The sequence below is a fragment of the Lasioglossum baleicum genome, chromosome 1, assembly GCF_051020765.1.
Source record: "Lasioglossum baleicum chromosome 1, iyLasBale1, whole genome shotgun sequence".
In the NCBI taxonomy this organism is placed as follows: domain Eukaryota; kingdom Metazoa; phylum Arthropoda; class Insecta; order Hymenoptera; family Halictidae; genus Lasioglossum; species Lasioglossum baleicum.
Genome location: NC_134929.1, coordinates 4,241,527 through 4,258,534, shown reverse-complemented (window position 1 = coordinate 4,258,534; position 17,008 = coordinate 4,241,527). Strand labels below are relative to the sequence as shown.

Here is a 17,008-nt window from a genome sequence, read left to right as displayed (position 1 = left end):
TTGGGACAAAAATAAAAAGATACGTTTGGCGTAGTAATAACTTATATTTCTTTGTTAGGAATTGTTTTAAATGCACTAATCGAGGTTTTGGAATACTATTTTAGAATTTTCCACTCTTTTAAACTAAATAAATTTCAAAGAAACAATAAGAGGCATATTTTATGTATAATGGAAAAATGAAATATAAATATATAGTACATATATTACGTGTAGAAAACAGATAAACAAATATCCATAAAAACAAGTAAATAAAACATTTTAATAACACACATTTATCACTGTTCGTATGAGAATCGTCGTTCACCCTAACTCCGAATCAGCAAAATCTAATTCTTCCGGAATAGCTTCCGTTGTGTACTGAACATCAATATATTGTGTTATGTCCGCAAGATCTCTTTTCTGTTTTGAAGAAGTTTTCCTACAGCTTGATATAAAGGGGTCCGATGAGAGTAGAAGTCTTTTCATCAAATCTTCATTATTAAATTTCCTACTCGTTTTGCGAGTATGATTTAATCGGGCTTTCCTAATCTCTTTATGAGTAGTTTCTAAAGCATCTTCCGAGAGAACGCCTATTGGTAAATCGAAACTTTCAATTATGTCACACCCGTGAATCAAAATTTTATGTACGCTACTTGGCATATAGTACCAATTGTATAAGTTTATGTACAAATTAAAAGTCGCGTTTAATAAAAGCCTGTATCGATTAATATGAATTTTTTCGCCAGAAGATAAAACTCGTAAGATTGTGTAAAATTTATCAATTAAAATTTTATTTACTCCTGTAATCTCAGAGCTTATTTTAGAATTACTGAAAAACGTTCTCGCAGTGTTTCCATCATTCGTTGAACCAAAACCAGGTTTCGGTTTATCTACTAACAAACCCAATCGAGATTTAAATTCATCCTGGATTCTCTTTTTATTGTTTTCAAAAATTATTTTATTTTCAGCTCCTTTCACTTGCTAAGTTTTAATTGGTAGCCGATATGATATGTGTAGAAGGCATTCAAAAAATCGAATCCAAGCGTGTAAGGTAGATAAGCCAAAACGGTAATTACTAGTATTGGAAGGTTTTTCAGTAACTCTTTTGTGATTCATCTCTTTTGGAGTTGCTTTGCAAATGCAGCACCTAGAAGACGAGTTTGTATCAGACAATATGTTAGTTACACTGCCGTCTATCATGGTAAAATGTAATTCATATGTAATCACGAAGTTAACATTATTATTAAAATTGCATTTACTATAAGGAGAAAGTTGGCTGATCAAAGTCTTCATTCTAGTTTCTTCTTCCCTAATCAATTGTGCATTTTCTTGAATAAATATGAACTTTATTGGTCGACAGTAAAATGTGGAAGATGAGCGGGGGTTTATCCACAATTCTCTGCCATTCCGCATGTCTATTAATTTCAACGGGACCAAAGCTATTACAAACAAATATTGATCTGTAGAATTTTCATTTTCAATGAATTTTTGCTTATAAAGACTATGGCCGGAGCTCCCATCGAAACCCCATTTACACACAAGCTTCAGATTACAACTTTCTTCAAGTTTTATTAAATTTATGATACTGTCACTTGTAGCATTTACTAAATTTTGCAAGTCTACTTCGGCAGACGTTTCGTTAGCTGATATATTACTTGGTAAAAATGAATTTTTAATATTTCTAAAAGTCTTAATGCAAGGAATATAATCTTTACGTATATTGTTAACGATGCTTTTAAATATATCATATTTTTTATCTGAAAGATCTAAATCTAAGTAACATGCTAAAAGTTTATGCGGTGGTATTTTATTTTTTTTATCTAAAACGTTCGATTTATTTACAATACCAACAGCAAAATTTAATTCTTGACTTGAATAAGAACGTATGATCGATTGAACGCGGCGTTTTTTGGTTTTGAGTGATGCTTCTTCAAAATTTATTCGACGCCTTCCTCGGCTAGGACCTGGCTGTGGCTCGAGTGTTTCTTGCTCGGTTAAAGTACTTTTACTTTTAATATTAATTTCTTTGTCTAGCCATACGTGATGACGCTTAACTAAATAATGACGATTGCGTGAACAATCTTTCCACTTCCTCGCGAGTGCTTTACAGAAATCATTTACTTTCTCTTCTAGTTCATCCGATATGGCATTCACGTTCAATAAAGAACAAAGTTTTTTGGTAACCTTCAACATTTTCTCCGAATAGGTGGATTGGCAAATCCACTCATCAATCAAATCGCGATTACGAATAGAATTACCTAATAAAAAGATAAATTGCATTTACTACGAGTTTATAGAAACTACTTGTGTTAAAAAAATGATTTTTAATTTTAAGGAAAGAACACAATTTCTAATTTGCTAGTTAAAATTAGACATACCTCTGGTCGAATTCTCCATTCTTAATTTGTGATAAACCATTTAAAACAATAAACAGCCTAAAACAAAAGCCAGCTATGGCTGCTATTGACCCTCTATTAATTTTGTTAAATACTAATTTTTACATACGCGTTCCTGATTTACCGACTGATGATTTTATTGGATAATTAGATTAGACACATGGTGCCGGATGTCGCATTCGCCGAGGGTTAACGTTAAATAATTTTAAGTGTAGCAGTTTGTAGCAGGAAAAACTTGTGGGAAATTGAAGTACAATGTCTACTAATTACGAAAAAGCAAAAAGTACAGGATGTTTTGAACCCTGCTTGAAATATCTCTATCTAAAGGTGAGGAAACCTATTTCTACTGTATTATTTACTACTATAATGCATATAAGAGATTTACAAATTTGAAATTTCAGTCACATTAGCTGTACTTTAAGCTATCATATCCCATAGGACATATTTCATCAAATTCTTTTTCCTGATATGTACCATGAAAGTAAATTACGTTTTGATCAATGAACTGCTTGATACAGCATTTTCTTAAGAAAAAAACGCTTGTAACTAAACCCCTACACATTATTTGAATTTTCTATTAATAAACATGATAATTTAGATGTTAAGACATAGATTCAACATAGAATCCAGTGGATATTAGACAATGAATTTTTAGATTTTTGTCCACAGGGTACCGCACTGTGCGTCGCTCCAATCACCACTGCTCCAGTTATTGGGAGCGTGGGGCATTTAGTTAATCTTTCTCGATGTTCGTCATACCACGCTTCAGACACCGCTGTTACAGTGCTTCCCGTGTCAATAAGAGCCTTGGTGAGAATCCCTTCGATTTTGATTTGGACTTCTGGGCAGCGGTTAATTTCTCTATTGGGAAGTGGTGAGTCTCCTTCCTCCTGTAGTTCCTGACGTACATCTGGGAATAGTGATCCTATTACTATCCTGATGTCTTCCCCTTGTGTTTCATCGGAGATGCCTCTCGCCTGAGCGGGGAAGTCGCTCAGACGTTCTTCTGAGGTTCCCCTTATTCGTTTCCCATGCTTTCCTCCAGATCTATGACCTCCGGGTCCTCTTCCTGTACTCCCTCATCCAATTGAGCCATTCGGATTCGATTGGGTGCATTCTCTCGAAGTCGTTCCTGCGGTCGCCGATTGTCTTGCCATGGTTTTATATTGTCAAACCTTGGCCTTTGGTTATCCGTTGCCGGTCGTTGATATTCGGCTCCCAACCTCTGATTCTCCCGATTCTTCTGCTGTTGAATCGGAGGTATCGGGTTCATTCGCGAGGTACTTGTTGTATGTTGGTTCCCTCGATCATATGGAGCTCGAGTACTCCAGTCTCGTCCTTGATTCGAGCGCTCGTCGTACCGCGGTCGGTTGACCGTTCCTCCATTGTCAAACCTCTCCAGCAGGGCTAAGAACGCATCGATTGTGCGAATATTTTGTCCAAGGACACAATCGTCAACCGCCTGCGTGAAGTGTTTCGACAGGGTCTGAATTATCTCATCATCCGTGGGACGTGGCCGTAAGTCCCGAGCCATTCCGATCAGTTTCATCGCGTAAGCTACACGAGAAACCCCAGAATCCGCCCGATGTACTCCTATATTGAGATTGTCTCGGACCTTCCTTTGGATTGCCGAACTCCAAAATCTTGACAATAGGGCATTTGCAAACTGGTGCCATGTTGCAATTTGGTCAGACATGATATCCCACCATTCTCCTGCATTGCCTTTTAACGACTGGGTGATGATGAACTTCATCTCATCGTCTGGCAGTCGTGCAGCATCCACGAATCGTTTGAGTTCCCTCAGATATTTGGATGGCCTTTCAGTAGTTTTGCCCTCAAAAGTTGGCATTTGAGGCTTTACCACGAATGGCCTTGCCATTGAAGCCATGGTAGAGTCAAATCGAGTTGACTCATTCGGTCCCCATCGTGAGTCGATGTGGTCTGTCTGCAGTTGCCGGGTGGTATTGAACTGTGATTGACCGAAACGATTGTCATCTGACTGTGCATTTGGCTGCATTTGACCTTCAGCCACTATTGGAGTTTGAGTCGTTGTTTGGTTCCGGACTTGTGCCAAATATTCTTGCATTTGTTTCCGGAGATCCTCTTGTGCCTTCTCTTGACGATCCATGCGCTCTTCGATTTTACGACACCAATCCCGCATCTCGAACTTATGTTCGGTTACGCGTTCGTAAATCTCCTCGGTTGTCACCGACTCTTCGACCTTTGCTGTCAGCTGATCGACTTGAATCATTAATCGCGCGATCTCAGATTTCAACTGTCGAATGGTATCGGACATTATCTCGTTTTCGCGCGTATTCGTTTGCCCCGGGGCCTGATTATCGACGGACGTGATTGACCCTGGTACGCGACCCTGAATTCCAGAACCCGTCGGGGTGTCAGGAGGTGGTGTCCGTTGAATACGCGTACTAGATAAAACCGACGTATTCTGCATTTCGTTATCAGTCACCGGTCCCATTTTTCCCGTACGAGTCTTTGGTTTACTCATACTGTGTCTCTCCAACAATTAATTTTAGTCTGTTTATAATGTTGTTGGGTCAATGAACACTTTAATTTCTGATTCATTAAATGTATTGAGGTGATAAGATACTAAAATATGGATTGAACTCCTAATATGCTACACTCAGCTGGTCAGTCCACAACAAATACAACAAATACATCAATAGAAAGTCCAGAATAGGGGATAATAGGGGTCTGAGACTGAAGGAGTAGAAAGACCAGATCTGTATAATGAGTCGAATTATATAGTACTCCTTCAAGATTGCCCAACCATCCAAAATAGACGCGAGTGCATTGTGGCATGACACGCTGAAATTGTTGTCAACCACCACTGAAGCATCAACAGCACTTGAGTGTTGATCTGATGCACTTCTTCGAGCAGATGATTTCCTGCGTATGGTCGGACGGGGCATGGTCACAATAGGTCCAGTATGAGAAATCTAATCGAGATAAGATTTTCAGGTATCAGAAGGGATATATTTTGTCTGTCGTTGTGATTGTTCACAGTAAAAAAATGTACCTGAGGTAGAGGATGGCAGAACATTGACCATAATTAACAATGAGACAGAGTGACCATAGCATGGCAATTATTATTTATTGTGGCCAATATCATAAGTGGTGGATATAAAGTCTAATATTAATCAAATTCAAGGTCCTGTCACTGGCTTTTCCCTCTTACAGATTATGTATATATTTAAGAAAGTTAAATGTGGTTATCCGAGAAACCAAAACATCGAATAGTAATCTTATTATTGTGCTGGAGCAGCCGGGCGGTTATCTCGTCGAGCAGCATTCACTGTATTTCGAGGCCGAATGAAGAAATTATCCACCGGTATAGGACCTTGTTGGTCTTCAGCTACATACGCAGCGACAGGTTGTAACCAGTCATCGGGCACCTCAACTTCCCAAAGCAGAAGGGCAGCATGCACATCAGGTGCAATGCTCTTGAGGGGGGACGGGTAGTTGATAGCATTTTCACCCATTAAGTTTAGGGGAACCTGAACAGAGGCAGTATGGATCCTCTGCATGACAGTTCTGAAACCCTGTCCTCGTGGTGACTCCGCTGCAGCTAAAGCTCGGAATATCTCTTCACGTGTGAGCAAGCGAGAATTGGGTGGTAGATCTCTAGCATTCCTATGCCATGCAGCACGGGCAAGTCGATATTCTGCTTGTGGAATAGCACCACCTGCCTCACCTATATCATTGGCTGCTTGAGGCAAGGCTCTAGTTGGGATTTCAAAAATTTGATCGCAGATCTCACGTATTGCTACATGTTGATTTGCTACCAGAGCCTGGTATAAGTTTACAAGGTTAAGATCAAGCCCTGTTTTCTCCTGTGACAGGTTGAATGTCGCTAAGGCCAGTGTCCTCAGGTCAGCTTCAGAGAGAGCGCACATTGTATTTGCTTGTCCCCGGTATCCTGCAAATGCCTGGTCTCTCAACAGCTCCCTCTTGATATAAGTGCATAAATAGGCTAAGTCTGGGTATTGCCTGATATTCACTGTAGGCTTGACAACCGAGCAGAATGGATTTCTCAGTAGATCCTTAGCCTGTGTCATAGCAGATTTAAAGTTCTCAAGAGTCAGTCCTCGACTTACAAGCATATCTACACTAAAAAACTGCAATTTTGCCACCACATCTGCAATGGTGGTGAGGCTGGTCACATTGTTGTTCGATGACTGCTCAATTATCCACGACAGGGTGACACCTTCGGGAGCTTGCAGCAGGGACCAACTCACAACGAGTTGTCTATAGATATCCTCCCAATTCTTTGTAACCTGGGGGTACATTGATGCATAACTTTTGATAATTGTGTCAGAAATGTACTGATCAAAATTCACTCCAGGCAACTTGTCTTGGAACTGTCGTTTCCTTCTCTGAACCCATGCAGGCGTGAGGTTTGATTCCTTGGTCAGAGCAGCAAGATACGTGAACATTGCTCCTCCAATGAGACCGCGGGGTTTCTCAGGAGTCTGACTAGCCTTAGCCTCAAAATATCCTAATAAGGCAGCATCAGCCAAAGTTGCCCAGACTGCAGCTATTTCAGGTACAAGGTCGAAATTGATGTCTCTCAGCTCCACCCAGTGATTTGCAAGAGTGGATAACCCTGTCCAAGCTCGTTGTGCATCTTCATTCGCAAACATTTGCGAGCTGATCAGATGCCCGCGGCAAGCATAAAACACTGCTGTTTGATGGGAAACTTGGGCATTTCCAGGAACATAGTCATGTGTCTCATCATGTGGGAGTAGATCCCCAGTTGCACCTGCAAGCTTGCGCAATATATCAGTGGTTAATGATTGCATCTCATTTGCCGTAGGCATTGACACGCGAAGAATCCTTATCACTTTGGATCGGGCTGTTGTCCTATCTTGGAGGCTGGTCTTATTTTGGGCTGCAGCAATACCTACCATCTCCCCATATATCCGTGCTATTATTCGGTCATTGTCTCTGACTCCTTCTTTGTTTGCCCAATTTTTGGCTATGGCTTCAGCAATCAATGTGCGCGCATGCCAAGTTGTATAGGCATCAGTATGCGCCAAGTTATCTTGCGACAACACATCACCACAAGCCACAAGCACTAAGGGAGATAAAGAGTCTTGTGCTGACGTCAAGATACGCGAGTATGAGGCGAAGAGTGATGGAACCTTATGTAGCCTACACTGGAGGGACCGCATAGCAAGTGTTTGTCTTTCTCCCATGATGTTTGACTAAAAGTAGAGCCAACAGTAGCTGACGAGTAAACAACGGTAACACAACAAAGATAACAACTTGAAGAAGGTATCGTGACCACTTAGGAAGTGGCTGTAACGACAATAGTAACGCAGGAACTATAATCAACTAATGCAACACACACCAAACAAAACACGAATTTAACGAATACAGATATTAAGACACAAGACAATAAAAGAAATTATCAATTTTTTAAAAAACTGAAATACTCTTTAAATTTTGTTTTTATGTCTATCCGTCTATCCCAATATGTAACCAGACTTTTGTTCACCTACCCCTTTGTAGGATTTTATTGAAGTTAACAGGCTAGTGTGTGAATATTCGTCAGCAAACTCACTATCGTAGTTCGATACAACATGATCGACACGATTCAACACAACTTTTTAGGAATGAACATTTGGAGAATTTCAACGAAAATCCGGCTTTTGTCAAAAGGTCTAATACCGTGCGCAATTGCTCTAACCCTTCATTTACATCCCGCGAGGGAATTAAAATGTCATCCATGTACACGATGACATAAGAATAGACAAGGTCGCCTAAGGCCCTAGTGACAGCACGTTGGAAAACACTCGGAGCATTCCGTAAGCCGAAAGGCATTTTCAGGTATTCATACTGACCGTCGGGTGTCACAAAAGCAGTAAGTTCGATACTATCAGGGTGTACGGGAATTAAATTAAATCCACTAGCACAATCGAGACACGTGAAATAATTAGTATCAGCCAGGCGAGCGATTTGATCCTGAATCAAGGGTAAAGGAAATCGGTCAGGAACTGTGTTATGATTTAGTTCGCGGTAATCGACGCACATACGATCCGACCCATCACGTTTCTTTACAAGCAGTATGGGACTTGCAAAAGGCGAACAGCTGGGTCGTATGATACGAGCCTCTAACATTTCTTTTATTTTATCGCGCACTAATTGTCTCTCGTCAGGGGAGAGCCGGTATGGTCTACGTTGGACAGTCTTAGTAGGATCAACAAGCCGTATTTTAAGCTCACCGGTAGTCACACGTGTACGTGGCAAACCATCGATAAAAGTATCAGAGAATTCGTTTAACAAATTCGATAATTGGGCCTTGTGTTCAGGAGGTACATCAGTATCAATCTTATCAACGTCAAAGGGTTTAGAAACCTTACAACAATCTACCGCTTTAATTTTGGTTAACGAGAAACTATTCGCGGTCATTGTAATTGAAAACCCCTGTTTTAAAATATCGCGCCCGAGCATGACGTCATACTTCAAGCAGTTGTCAGGTACTGCATGAAATAGGACCTCAAAAGTATACCCGTTAACCGAGACCTCGCTTTGAATCTGGCAGGTACTAAATACGTTTGAGTTACCTATTCCTACGATCGAAATCACTGTGTTATGACGCGTGCCAGAAAATCTACTCGCGGTTCCTTCCTTGATGAGAGAGCATTCGGCACCGGAATCATAGCAAAATGAATACGACTCACCAGATTGTGTCAGCTGACTGATCACGGGTCGGATTTCGCATACATCGACTCGACGTTCGGCGTGCACGGCGTTGCTGCTGCTGCTCGTTGCCCGGAATGACGTCACACCGCTGCCGTTGTTGGTCGCTCCTGACCTGGTACAACGAGTCGAGACGTGTCCCTTTTCGCCGCAGCGATAACAAGTCACACTGTTCTTCACTTCTGGCCTCCCCGAACTGGTATTAACAGGCACTTGTCCTCGCACCATCCTCTTGCGACATTCGGCGGCTTTGTGTCCCAGCTTACCACAGGAATGACACTGAACAGGGTTTGAAGGCGCTGGTTTATAACGCTTATTCTCTGCAGACAGTTCTGGCTCAGTAGAGTTGTATTTGCGTTTTGCGCTGGAAAATGCCTTCAGTTCCTGCTGCAGTCTGCTTCTGGTGGTGATGTCATTCGTAAATGCCAGGTGGTGTAGACGCCGATTAAACTGTGCGGTATGCGCAAGCACAACTGATACGGCGACCTCCTCGATGGTTTTCTTCGACCATCTTGACGTGAGGGTGGTCATAAGGCGGCTAGCGTAGGCAGCAAGACACTCGTCGTCCTTTGGCCGACCGTTCAAAAGGTTGATCACTGTCGCGGCACATGTTTCGATGCAACCGTAGCGGGCGAGAAAGATTTCCTTAAATTGCGCCCATGTCATTCCAGCAAATGACACCTGCGACAGCCACGTGGATGCCGATCCCTTCAACGCCTTGCTCAATGCGATAACGAGTGCTCCTCCATCCAAGGGTTTTTCCGTCATGCAAACGTCAATCGTCGAACACCAGGCACGTGGATCGGCGTCAGGTAATTCCGGATTGAATTGTGGTAGCGATACCACAGGCGCACAAGGAAGTTTGATGGACTCGATAAGTCGTACCATGTTCTGGTTTTGCAGCTCCAATAGTGACCGCAAAATATCCGGATTTAATAATTGTGAGGTTTGATCAGATCCCACTTCTGATGTCGCGGCAGAAACATTTTGGCGCGACCCGTGCGCCCCGGCGTTAATACGTTTCATCGTCGCGTGTCGGCTGTCGAGTATTCTGACCATTTGACTCTGCGGAGACACTGATCTCGATCGTTCGAGCGCTAAACAAAATCTGCCGGCCGGTCTCGGGCCATCGAGGGCCTTGCCTCGCATTTTCCCCACTCCGCAGAGTCACTCCGTCCACGTGCACGCATTCTAAAAGGGAGCCGATTTTGTTTGTCGCAGCCGCTCAAACGTTTCGGCTGCGCGTAAGAGAAACCGATCCCGACTCTTGCGGCCGATCAAACGTCTCGGCCGCGCTACAATGTAAATGCACGCGCGAGCACTCAGCAGCCGACTCCTGCAACTTCCAACGGCCAATCCTTAACCTATGCTTATTCTAAAAACGCGCTTAAATCTACGACATATATATATATATATAAAGATTGCGAGTTGAAATATTGTTAAGGAAGCGAGCGAACAACAGTGAGAGCGAATGAGGAACAGATTGCATACTTTGACAATTCTAATATCTGTATAATAATATATATAAATAATAATATTTATATAATAATATTTTTATTTTAATTGTTAAAGCATAAAATCTCTTGTGTTTCTCGTTCACTCGCACTCTTTCTCTTTCTATACAATCTCGACTCGCAGTACTCGCAGTATTCGCTCTGATCCGCGGCCGTGACCTACCTCGCATATATAAACATACGTACGAATCAGCTGCTCAGGGCTCAGATATGCAGTTCGCGGTCGTCGCACCTTCGTCTCTTTCTCTCTCTCACACATTCACGCTCTCACTCTTTCGCACACACTCGCTAGGGCATTCACCTGTTAGCTGTTTATTGTTTCGGCGATCCGCGAGTAACAGCCTATCGTTTAACGGTTTTGCATCCCTACAATTGAATATTGTTATATTCAGAAAAATATTGGGTAATTGTGCATAAAAGGTCCCACCTCACCGATTTCGATGATTTTTGAATATGTTGTCAGGGTGAAGATTCTGAACAACTTTTTCCTATACATGTAACCGCCGCTCAGCCTTAGTTTTTGAGAGATTTGCGAAAAACTGCAGCTACTACTACATTGAATTTTGCCTATACGTGCACGCCCGTGCTGTGCGTATGCTTCAACATGATGCGACCGCTCGTCAACTGTTTCTACAGATATATCACTACGATCGTCGGACGATCCGATATACCGCGTGAACTTTTTAAATCATATGATGATGAAGAATGAGTACATATTATATTACGACGACACCACACACACCCACCCAGTGCTTAACACGCACCCACTGTTTCTAAATTATACTCTAGATTCTTACGTATTTTCACGTGCTGATTACGAATATGATATTGAAAATTTGCACAAATGTTAATTTCTTAACGGAAACCTCCTTTTTAGAAACATTGGGTGCGTGTTAAGCACTGGGTGGGTGTGTGTGGTGTTGTCGCTTCTCATCTCCACAATGTCTTTACAAACACAAAATAAACAGATGCAAGTGTACTTTTCTATATAATTACCCTGTGATCATACATACTGTGACGTGGCACATTCCGCCTACGTCACTCCGAACCTTAAGCGAGAGACCGGGTCACTGGAAAGCGGCATAATAACGAAACGGTTATAACGAGCGCTCTCCCTGGGACATCCGAACGCCCAAAAGAATAGAATTATCGCATTTGAATGTCGCGCCGCCGGGCGCGACAAGAGTTTTCAGAAACCACCGAAATCGGCGAGGAGCCCGATACCTGTCTCCGGCCGCCGATTGGCGGAAGGCCGCAAGCGGAGACGCTCGGAACACCAATCACAGGGCGCCGCTGGCGAGGAAGACGGCGAGGATTGGACCGAGCCCGAATCTGTCAACCCGGAGAAAGCGACGAGGCTGTTAAACATAAGGACGATCAGCAGTCCACCCTCGTCGACGTCTCATCCGGAAAATGCCATGAGAGCTACACCGGAACGGCTCGGATCCATGGATGCCGACTAACCGCCTTATATCGGCCGGGCTTCGGAAAATAGAAAATACCGAAGGCCCGGGCAGACATGTCATCGAGTCGTCCCTGCGCCCCGAAACAACGTGATTGGCCCGAGCGTCGCCGAAGACGAGAGTGGGGGGAAAACTCGCTTCCGCGTTCCGAACCATCTCGAACTGGGCCACTGGGTCGAAGGACTACACATAGTACAGACGTGCGAAAATTAGACCGCGATATCGAACAGTAATATTTTGCGACCGCCGCCATCGCAGCGTATTTGGTAAGTGCCAGTCAGGCTTCATTTCGATATAATTTTGTGACCAGTTCGTGTTGGTTCGGGGACGTTATTTGAGTTCGCGAAAGTTCGTACCGCGGTGTACCGCGTGTTTCCCCGCGTTTACCGTTGACCAGGAGTCGCTCTCCTGAGAGGCTCGCGAGGCCGCGGATCGTGTGTCGCCGAATCCTCGTGCACGAGCTATTCGGGACCCACGATATTCGCCCGGTAATTCTTCGGGTTACCCTCGGATCGTTCCACGGGAGGATAACGCGCCGTATTCGTTTCGTGTCGTTCACCGTTCGCACGTTTCGCCCAGTCTCGAATTAGGAACGCGTACGTCACCGGAGCTCGGTCGAATTCGTGCCCTCGTGGCTTGTAAATTCACGCGAAGTCCTGTGACGACCGAGCTCGACGCGATAGAAGTTATTCCGCGCGATCGGCCGAACAGCCGCCGTCACTTTCGTGTTCGCGCCGGCAAAGCTATTGACTACCGCCGGCAACGGCCGGCGGATTGTATGATCATCTCGTTTTAATAAACGACTATATTTTGCCCGAGATCTACCGAGTAGCTTCATTTACCGTGAGAAACGTTCTCGTCGCGGGGAATGCCCCGTTCCTTTCCTCACGTGGTTCCCTGGACCTGTTCGCGGCCGTCACCGGCCTAAACGATGTTCGCAGATTCGACGTCGTTTTGAGAACCGAACGAATCGTTCGAGAGTTTCGCGTGGTACGGTATAGTACCTGGCGCCCGTTCACTTCGTGTCCAAATTTGTCGTTCCGTTCGAATCTGCGAATATCTTTTGTCTCGAGAGGACCACGTGTCGCGCGACCGAGCGTGGCCCGGTCGCAAGGCCATAATTTCTCGAAGGCGGTTATCTCTCGGTTCGCCGGGAAATAAACGCCGTGACAAATTGGCGCCCGAACATTGCGGAAATCTCGCCGTAAAAAGCGATTTGATATAGGCTTTTTAAAGAAGAGACGCGTGAGGAAGCTCGAGGCTCTCACGGGAAAATTCTAATTTCGAAAGCAAAACGTGTGAATTTGAATCGGGCGAGCGAAACGGTCGCGTAGTAGAGAAGCACGACCCGTCCTTGAGCGGTACTTTCTTTGTCTCGCTCGAACTAACGAACCAGCACCTCGTAAACACAGCAACGGGCTGTTGAAAAGATATTACGGTGCCACGTCGTATTTACAACAGCCTGTTCTCTGTTCAAGGTCTTCTACGAGGGTCTTTGTTCAGTATATTTTCGAATTTCGTGTGCCATTCCGCCGTTACAATATACCGGGTGTACATAAAATTTATTTTCAGGATTCATGATCAGAAAAGGAAACGTGATCGCGCGTATTCTCGGCGCAATAGCACACAGCGTGCTAATAATAATAGTAATAATTTCGGTAATTTTATTTGGCTTCATCTGGATAACATTGTTTATTCCATCATTAATTCATTATTTAATAAACATTAACGGACCTTCGGGTAATCTGGTACTAGTAATAATAGTGTAACTTGACGTTGATAAATTAACTAGATTACAGATAAAATAATTAAAATTCAAATAAGATTAAACAAAGTTAAAAACGAATATAAAATTCAACCTAATCAAGTAATATCAATCACGCTTCCTTCGCAGTCTGATTATTATTTTTTTTGTTACATTGCAATATTTGCTGATTATACTCTGCATATTTATTGTGTGTATATAATTGTGTTTGGACCTCGTTATTGGCGGAGGGGTAACGCTTGACTTCGAGGGAGAGGGACACACCACCGAGTGTGACCCGCCCGAGAATCGAGAGTTTCGCCCCGTAATCCCCAATACGAGGGACAATTTATAAATTGTTTATTGTGGGTAATACCGCTACGGGATTAGGATTGCCCCTAGAGGTGGTCCACCCGTAGAGGGCCACAATACCATAATACATTTTTTTATATATTGTTCCCCTATTGTATACCATTCCGCCTTCCTCAATATTCACCCACTTCTGATATTTATATATTGAATTTACTGTCATAATTTGTGCAAACTTGTTTTTCGGAATGGCACACGTTTGTTTAATTACAAATATTTGAAATTTACAATAGTGAGAAGTTCTCGGTCGCGGGGAAGGCATCGCATACAGCGTAATCCACCCGCGGCTGCGATATTCTCGGATAAAGTGGTTTCGTGATTATATTTTGATTGTGGTAATATTGACCCCCAAAGATTGAACCCACATGAAAACTGTTTTTTTATATGAATTTTTTTTTGTGTTATACATGTGGTGGAGGAAGTTGGTTTGTTGTCCGGTATATCGTCCGTAGTCTAGACGAATATAATCCCCTTGGCGGTTGAACTCAAAGTAGTTCAACAAATCCCTTGGCGGTTGAATTATAAAAATTCAACAATTAAATTTGCGGGACCCTTTTATAAAATTTAGTGAACAATTTGCGAAAGCTACCGGTAGCGTCTTGGTGAGCACGCAGTAATACTGTCGACGGGCAGGTGCGTGTGAAATTAGTGAAAAGGGTCCACTTTAGGGTTTAGATTGGGTTGCTGTTTTCCCCTTTTGGCGCAAAATAAATCGAGAAAGAGCTGGGAAGAGACAATAGGTAGAAGTAAATTCGTAATTCGCGACGGTAACGAAAAAGTCGAACGTAGTAAATAATGCGGGAAATTAGCGAAACGAAAACGAGTAAACGTCCTCTCTGCCTAAAGCGTGATATATCGAGAATATTTTGTTTCGGGTTAAACGGCCGCAGGTACGGGAGCTCGGTTTCGAATTTGGTATCGAGATTCCCGAATCAAAATGAGAAGTAGGTTGAATTTACCGAAACTGGAACACGTGAACGACGGCGGAGAATCGGACTACGGAGACGCGTTGGATCATATAGCGGCCCTGCGCATTAACCCGCAAGAGGAAAATGAAGGCGGCGGCAGATCACCGCCCCGCGAATTTAGTTTAAGGGTGCCGCAGGATCAAAGGTGGAGACCGTGGTCTCCCGAACGACACCGTAGTCCGGTATCAAATATGCCGAGAACGAATACCGAACCCCATAGCGACCCCAACGCGGAAGTGCCAAGCGGAGCAAGACCCCGAGAACTAAATTATCGAGGAACGCCCATCGCCGAAATAATTAGGCGATGGAGATTAAAGTTCTCCGGTATTCAGGGAGAGGACCCAGAAGAATTTCTGGAAGACCTCGAATATCACAAACAATATCATGGCATCGAAGATATGGAATTAATCGACTGCGTAGCAGTTTGTCTCGGGGACACAGCAAAGCGTTGGCACAAACGCAAGGGAAGTCGTTGCAGGAATTGGGGAGAGTTCGCGGCCGCGTTCCGAGAATTTTTCGGAGATCCCGAGTATCAATTTAACCTGGAGCGTAACATTAGAGAACGGTTCCAGGATGAAGCAGAGCCCGTCCGCGAATACATAATGGCCATGACAACAATGTTCGATAAATTACAGCCGCGGTGGTCAGAGGAGAGAATGGCAAGAATCTTGTATGAAGGCGCGAAATTATCATTACGACAAATGATACCAATAGGGTCCGTAATCACGGTCGATGACGCGTCGGATAGGTTAGTGGAGGCGGACCGTATAGAAGAACGTAGGAAACGGGGGAATCCCAAACCATCGGAAATGGTACACACCAGCTTGGCATTTGATCCTAGTAGATATTCACGCGTAAAGGCACCCGTAAGAGGTAGATCGGTCACTTTTGGGTACGCGAACGCGATATCCTCCGCTAGCGAGGGAGAAAGTGACGAGTCGGGCGATCGACTTCCCCGATCCTTCCGTAGGGAATCTCGATCCGGATCGGCACTTCGCACACCTCGGGGGCCGGAGGCGGGTAAACAACCGTCGCCGACACCGGGGAGACGCGACAGAAACCGATCCGGGAACAGATCACGTAGTACATCCCGCGACCCCTCAAATCGTACAACAAAAGAGACTGCAGCCGTGGCAGTGCAACAATGGCCGCGACGCGATACACCGCGTGCTACCGAGAAGTACCAGCACCAATGTTGGAATTGTCGTAAGACTGGCCACCTGTCCCGAGACTGCCGAGAAGAACCGAGGTTGCACTGCTACAGGTGCGGAGCGGAGGGGGTTACACTAAATCGCTGCCGAAGGTGCAACAAACGGTCGGGAAACGAGGGGGGAAGTCGATCAAGGGGTCGGGAGAGACTTCACCCGAACTAATATCGGCCCGCGTAATGGTAAATGGGGATGTATACCGACCGCCTCTACTGACCGTCGACGCGTACATCGGCAATTTCGTGACCCGCGCTTTAATAGACTCGGGCTCATCGCTGACCTTTGTGAGCCGAGAAACCCTCGAGAACGTCGAGGATAGAATTATCGAAATTAGAACGACAGATAAACCTTGCTATTTCCTCCTCGCCACTGGTGCAGTAGATCGAGCAACCGAAGAGGCACGTTTTTCGTTAAGAATAGGCAGAGAGAAACGCGAAACGTTTGCGCGAGTCCTAGACAATCTGGTGACACCCCTGCTATTAGGAACCGACGCAATCGCGAAGTTCGGCATAGTAGCCGAATACCACAATTCGGTGTGGTATTTTGCGAAACGGCCAAATGAGAAATTCCCTTTCGAGAATACTAACCCCGACACCGTATGTTGTGGTCTGCAAACGATTGAGGAAGCCGAAAAACGGCAATTA

At 44.2% G+C, this 17,008-nt stretch overlaps 1 protein-coding gene across 1 annotated transcript; it reads right to left on the bottom strand.

Annotated features, from left to right (window-relative positions):
* Positions 1-7,386: 7,386 nt before the first annotated feature.
* Positions 7,387-9,986, bottom strand: LOC143210916 (uncharacterized). Its single transcript, XM_076428198.1, has 6 exons — positions 9,080-9,986; positions 8,769-8,878; positions 8,457-8,726; positions 8,240-8,360; positions 7,510-7,622; positions 7,387-7,437 (listed from the first exon to the last, which is right to left on the bottom strand). Exons 1-6 carry the CDS (start codon positions 9,984-9,986, stop codon positions 7,387-7,389), a joined length of 1,572 nt encoding a protein of 523 aa, XP_076284313.1.
* Positions 9,987-17,008: the final 7,022 nt, after the last annotated feature.

What these genes read in the sequence shown, in the direction of transcription:
- LOC143210916 (XM_076428198.1), bottom strand. Translation starts at nt 9,986, where the DNA reads ATGGTACGACTTATCGAGTCCATCAAACTTCCTTGTGCGCCTGTGGTA. An exon ending in CGTTAACCAAAATTAAAGCG is followed by an intron (nt 8,727 to 8,768) that starts GTAGATTGTTGT and finishes GACGTTGATAAG; the next exon opens with ATTGATACTGATGTACCTCC. An exon ending in TGCTTTTGTGACACCCGACG is followed by an intron (nt 7,623 to 8,239) that starts GTCAGTATGAAT and finishes TTTACTCGTCAG; the next exon opens with CTACTGTTGGCTCTACTTTT.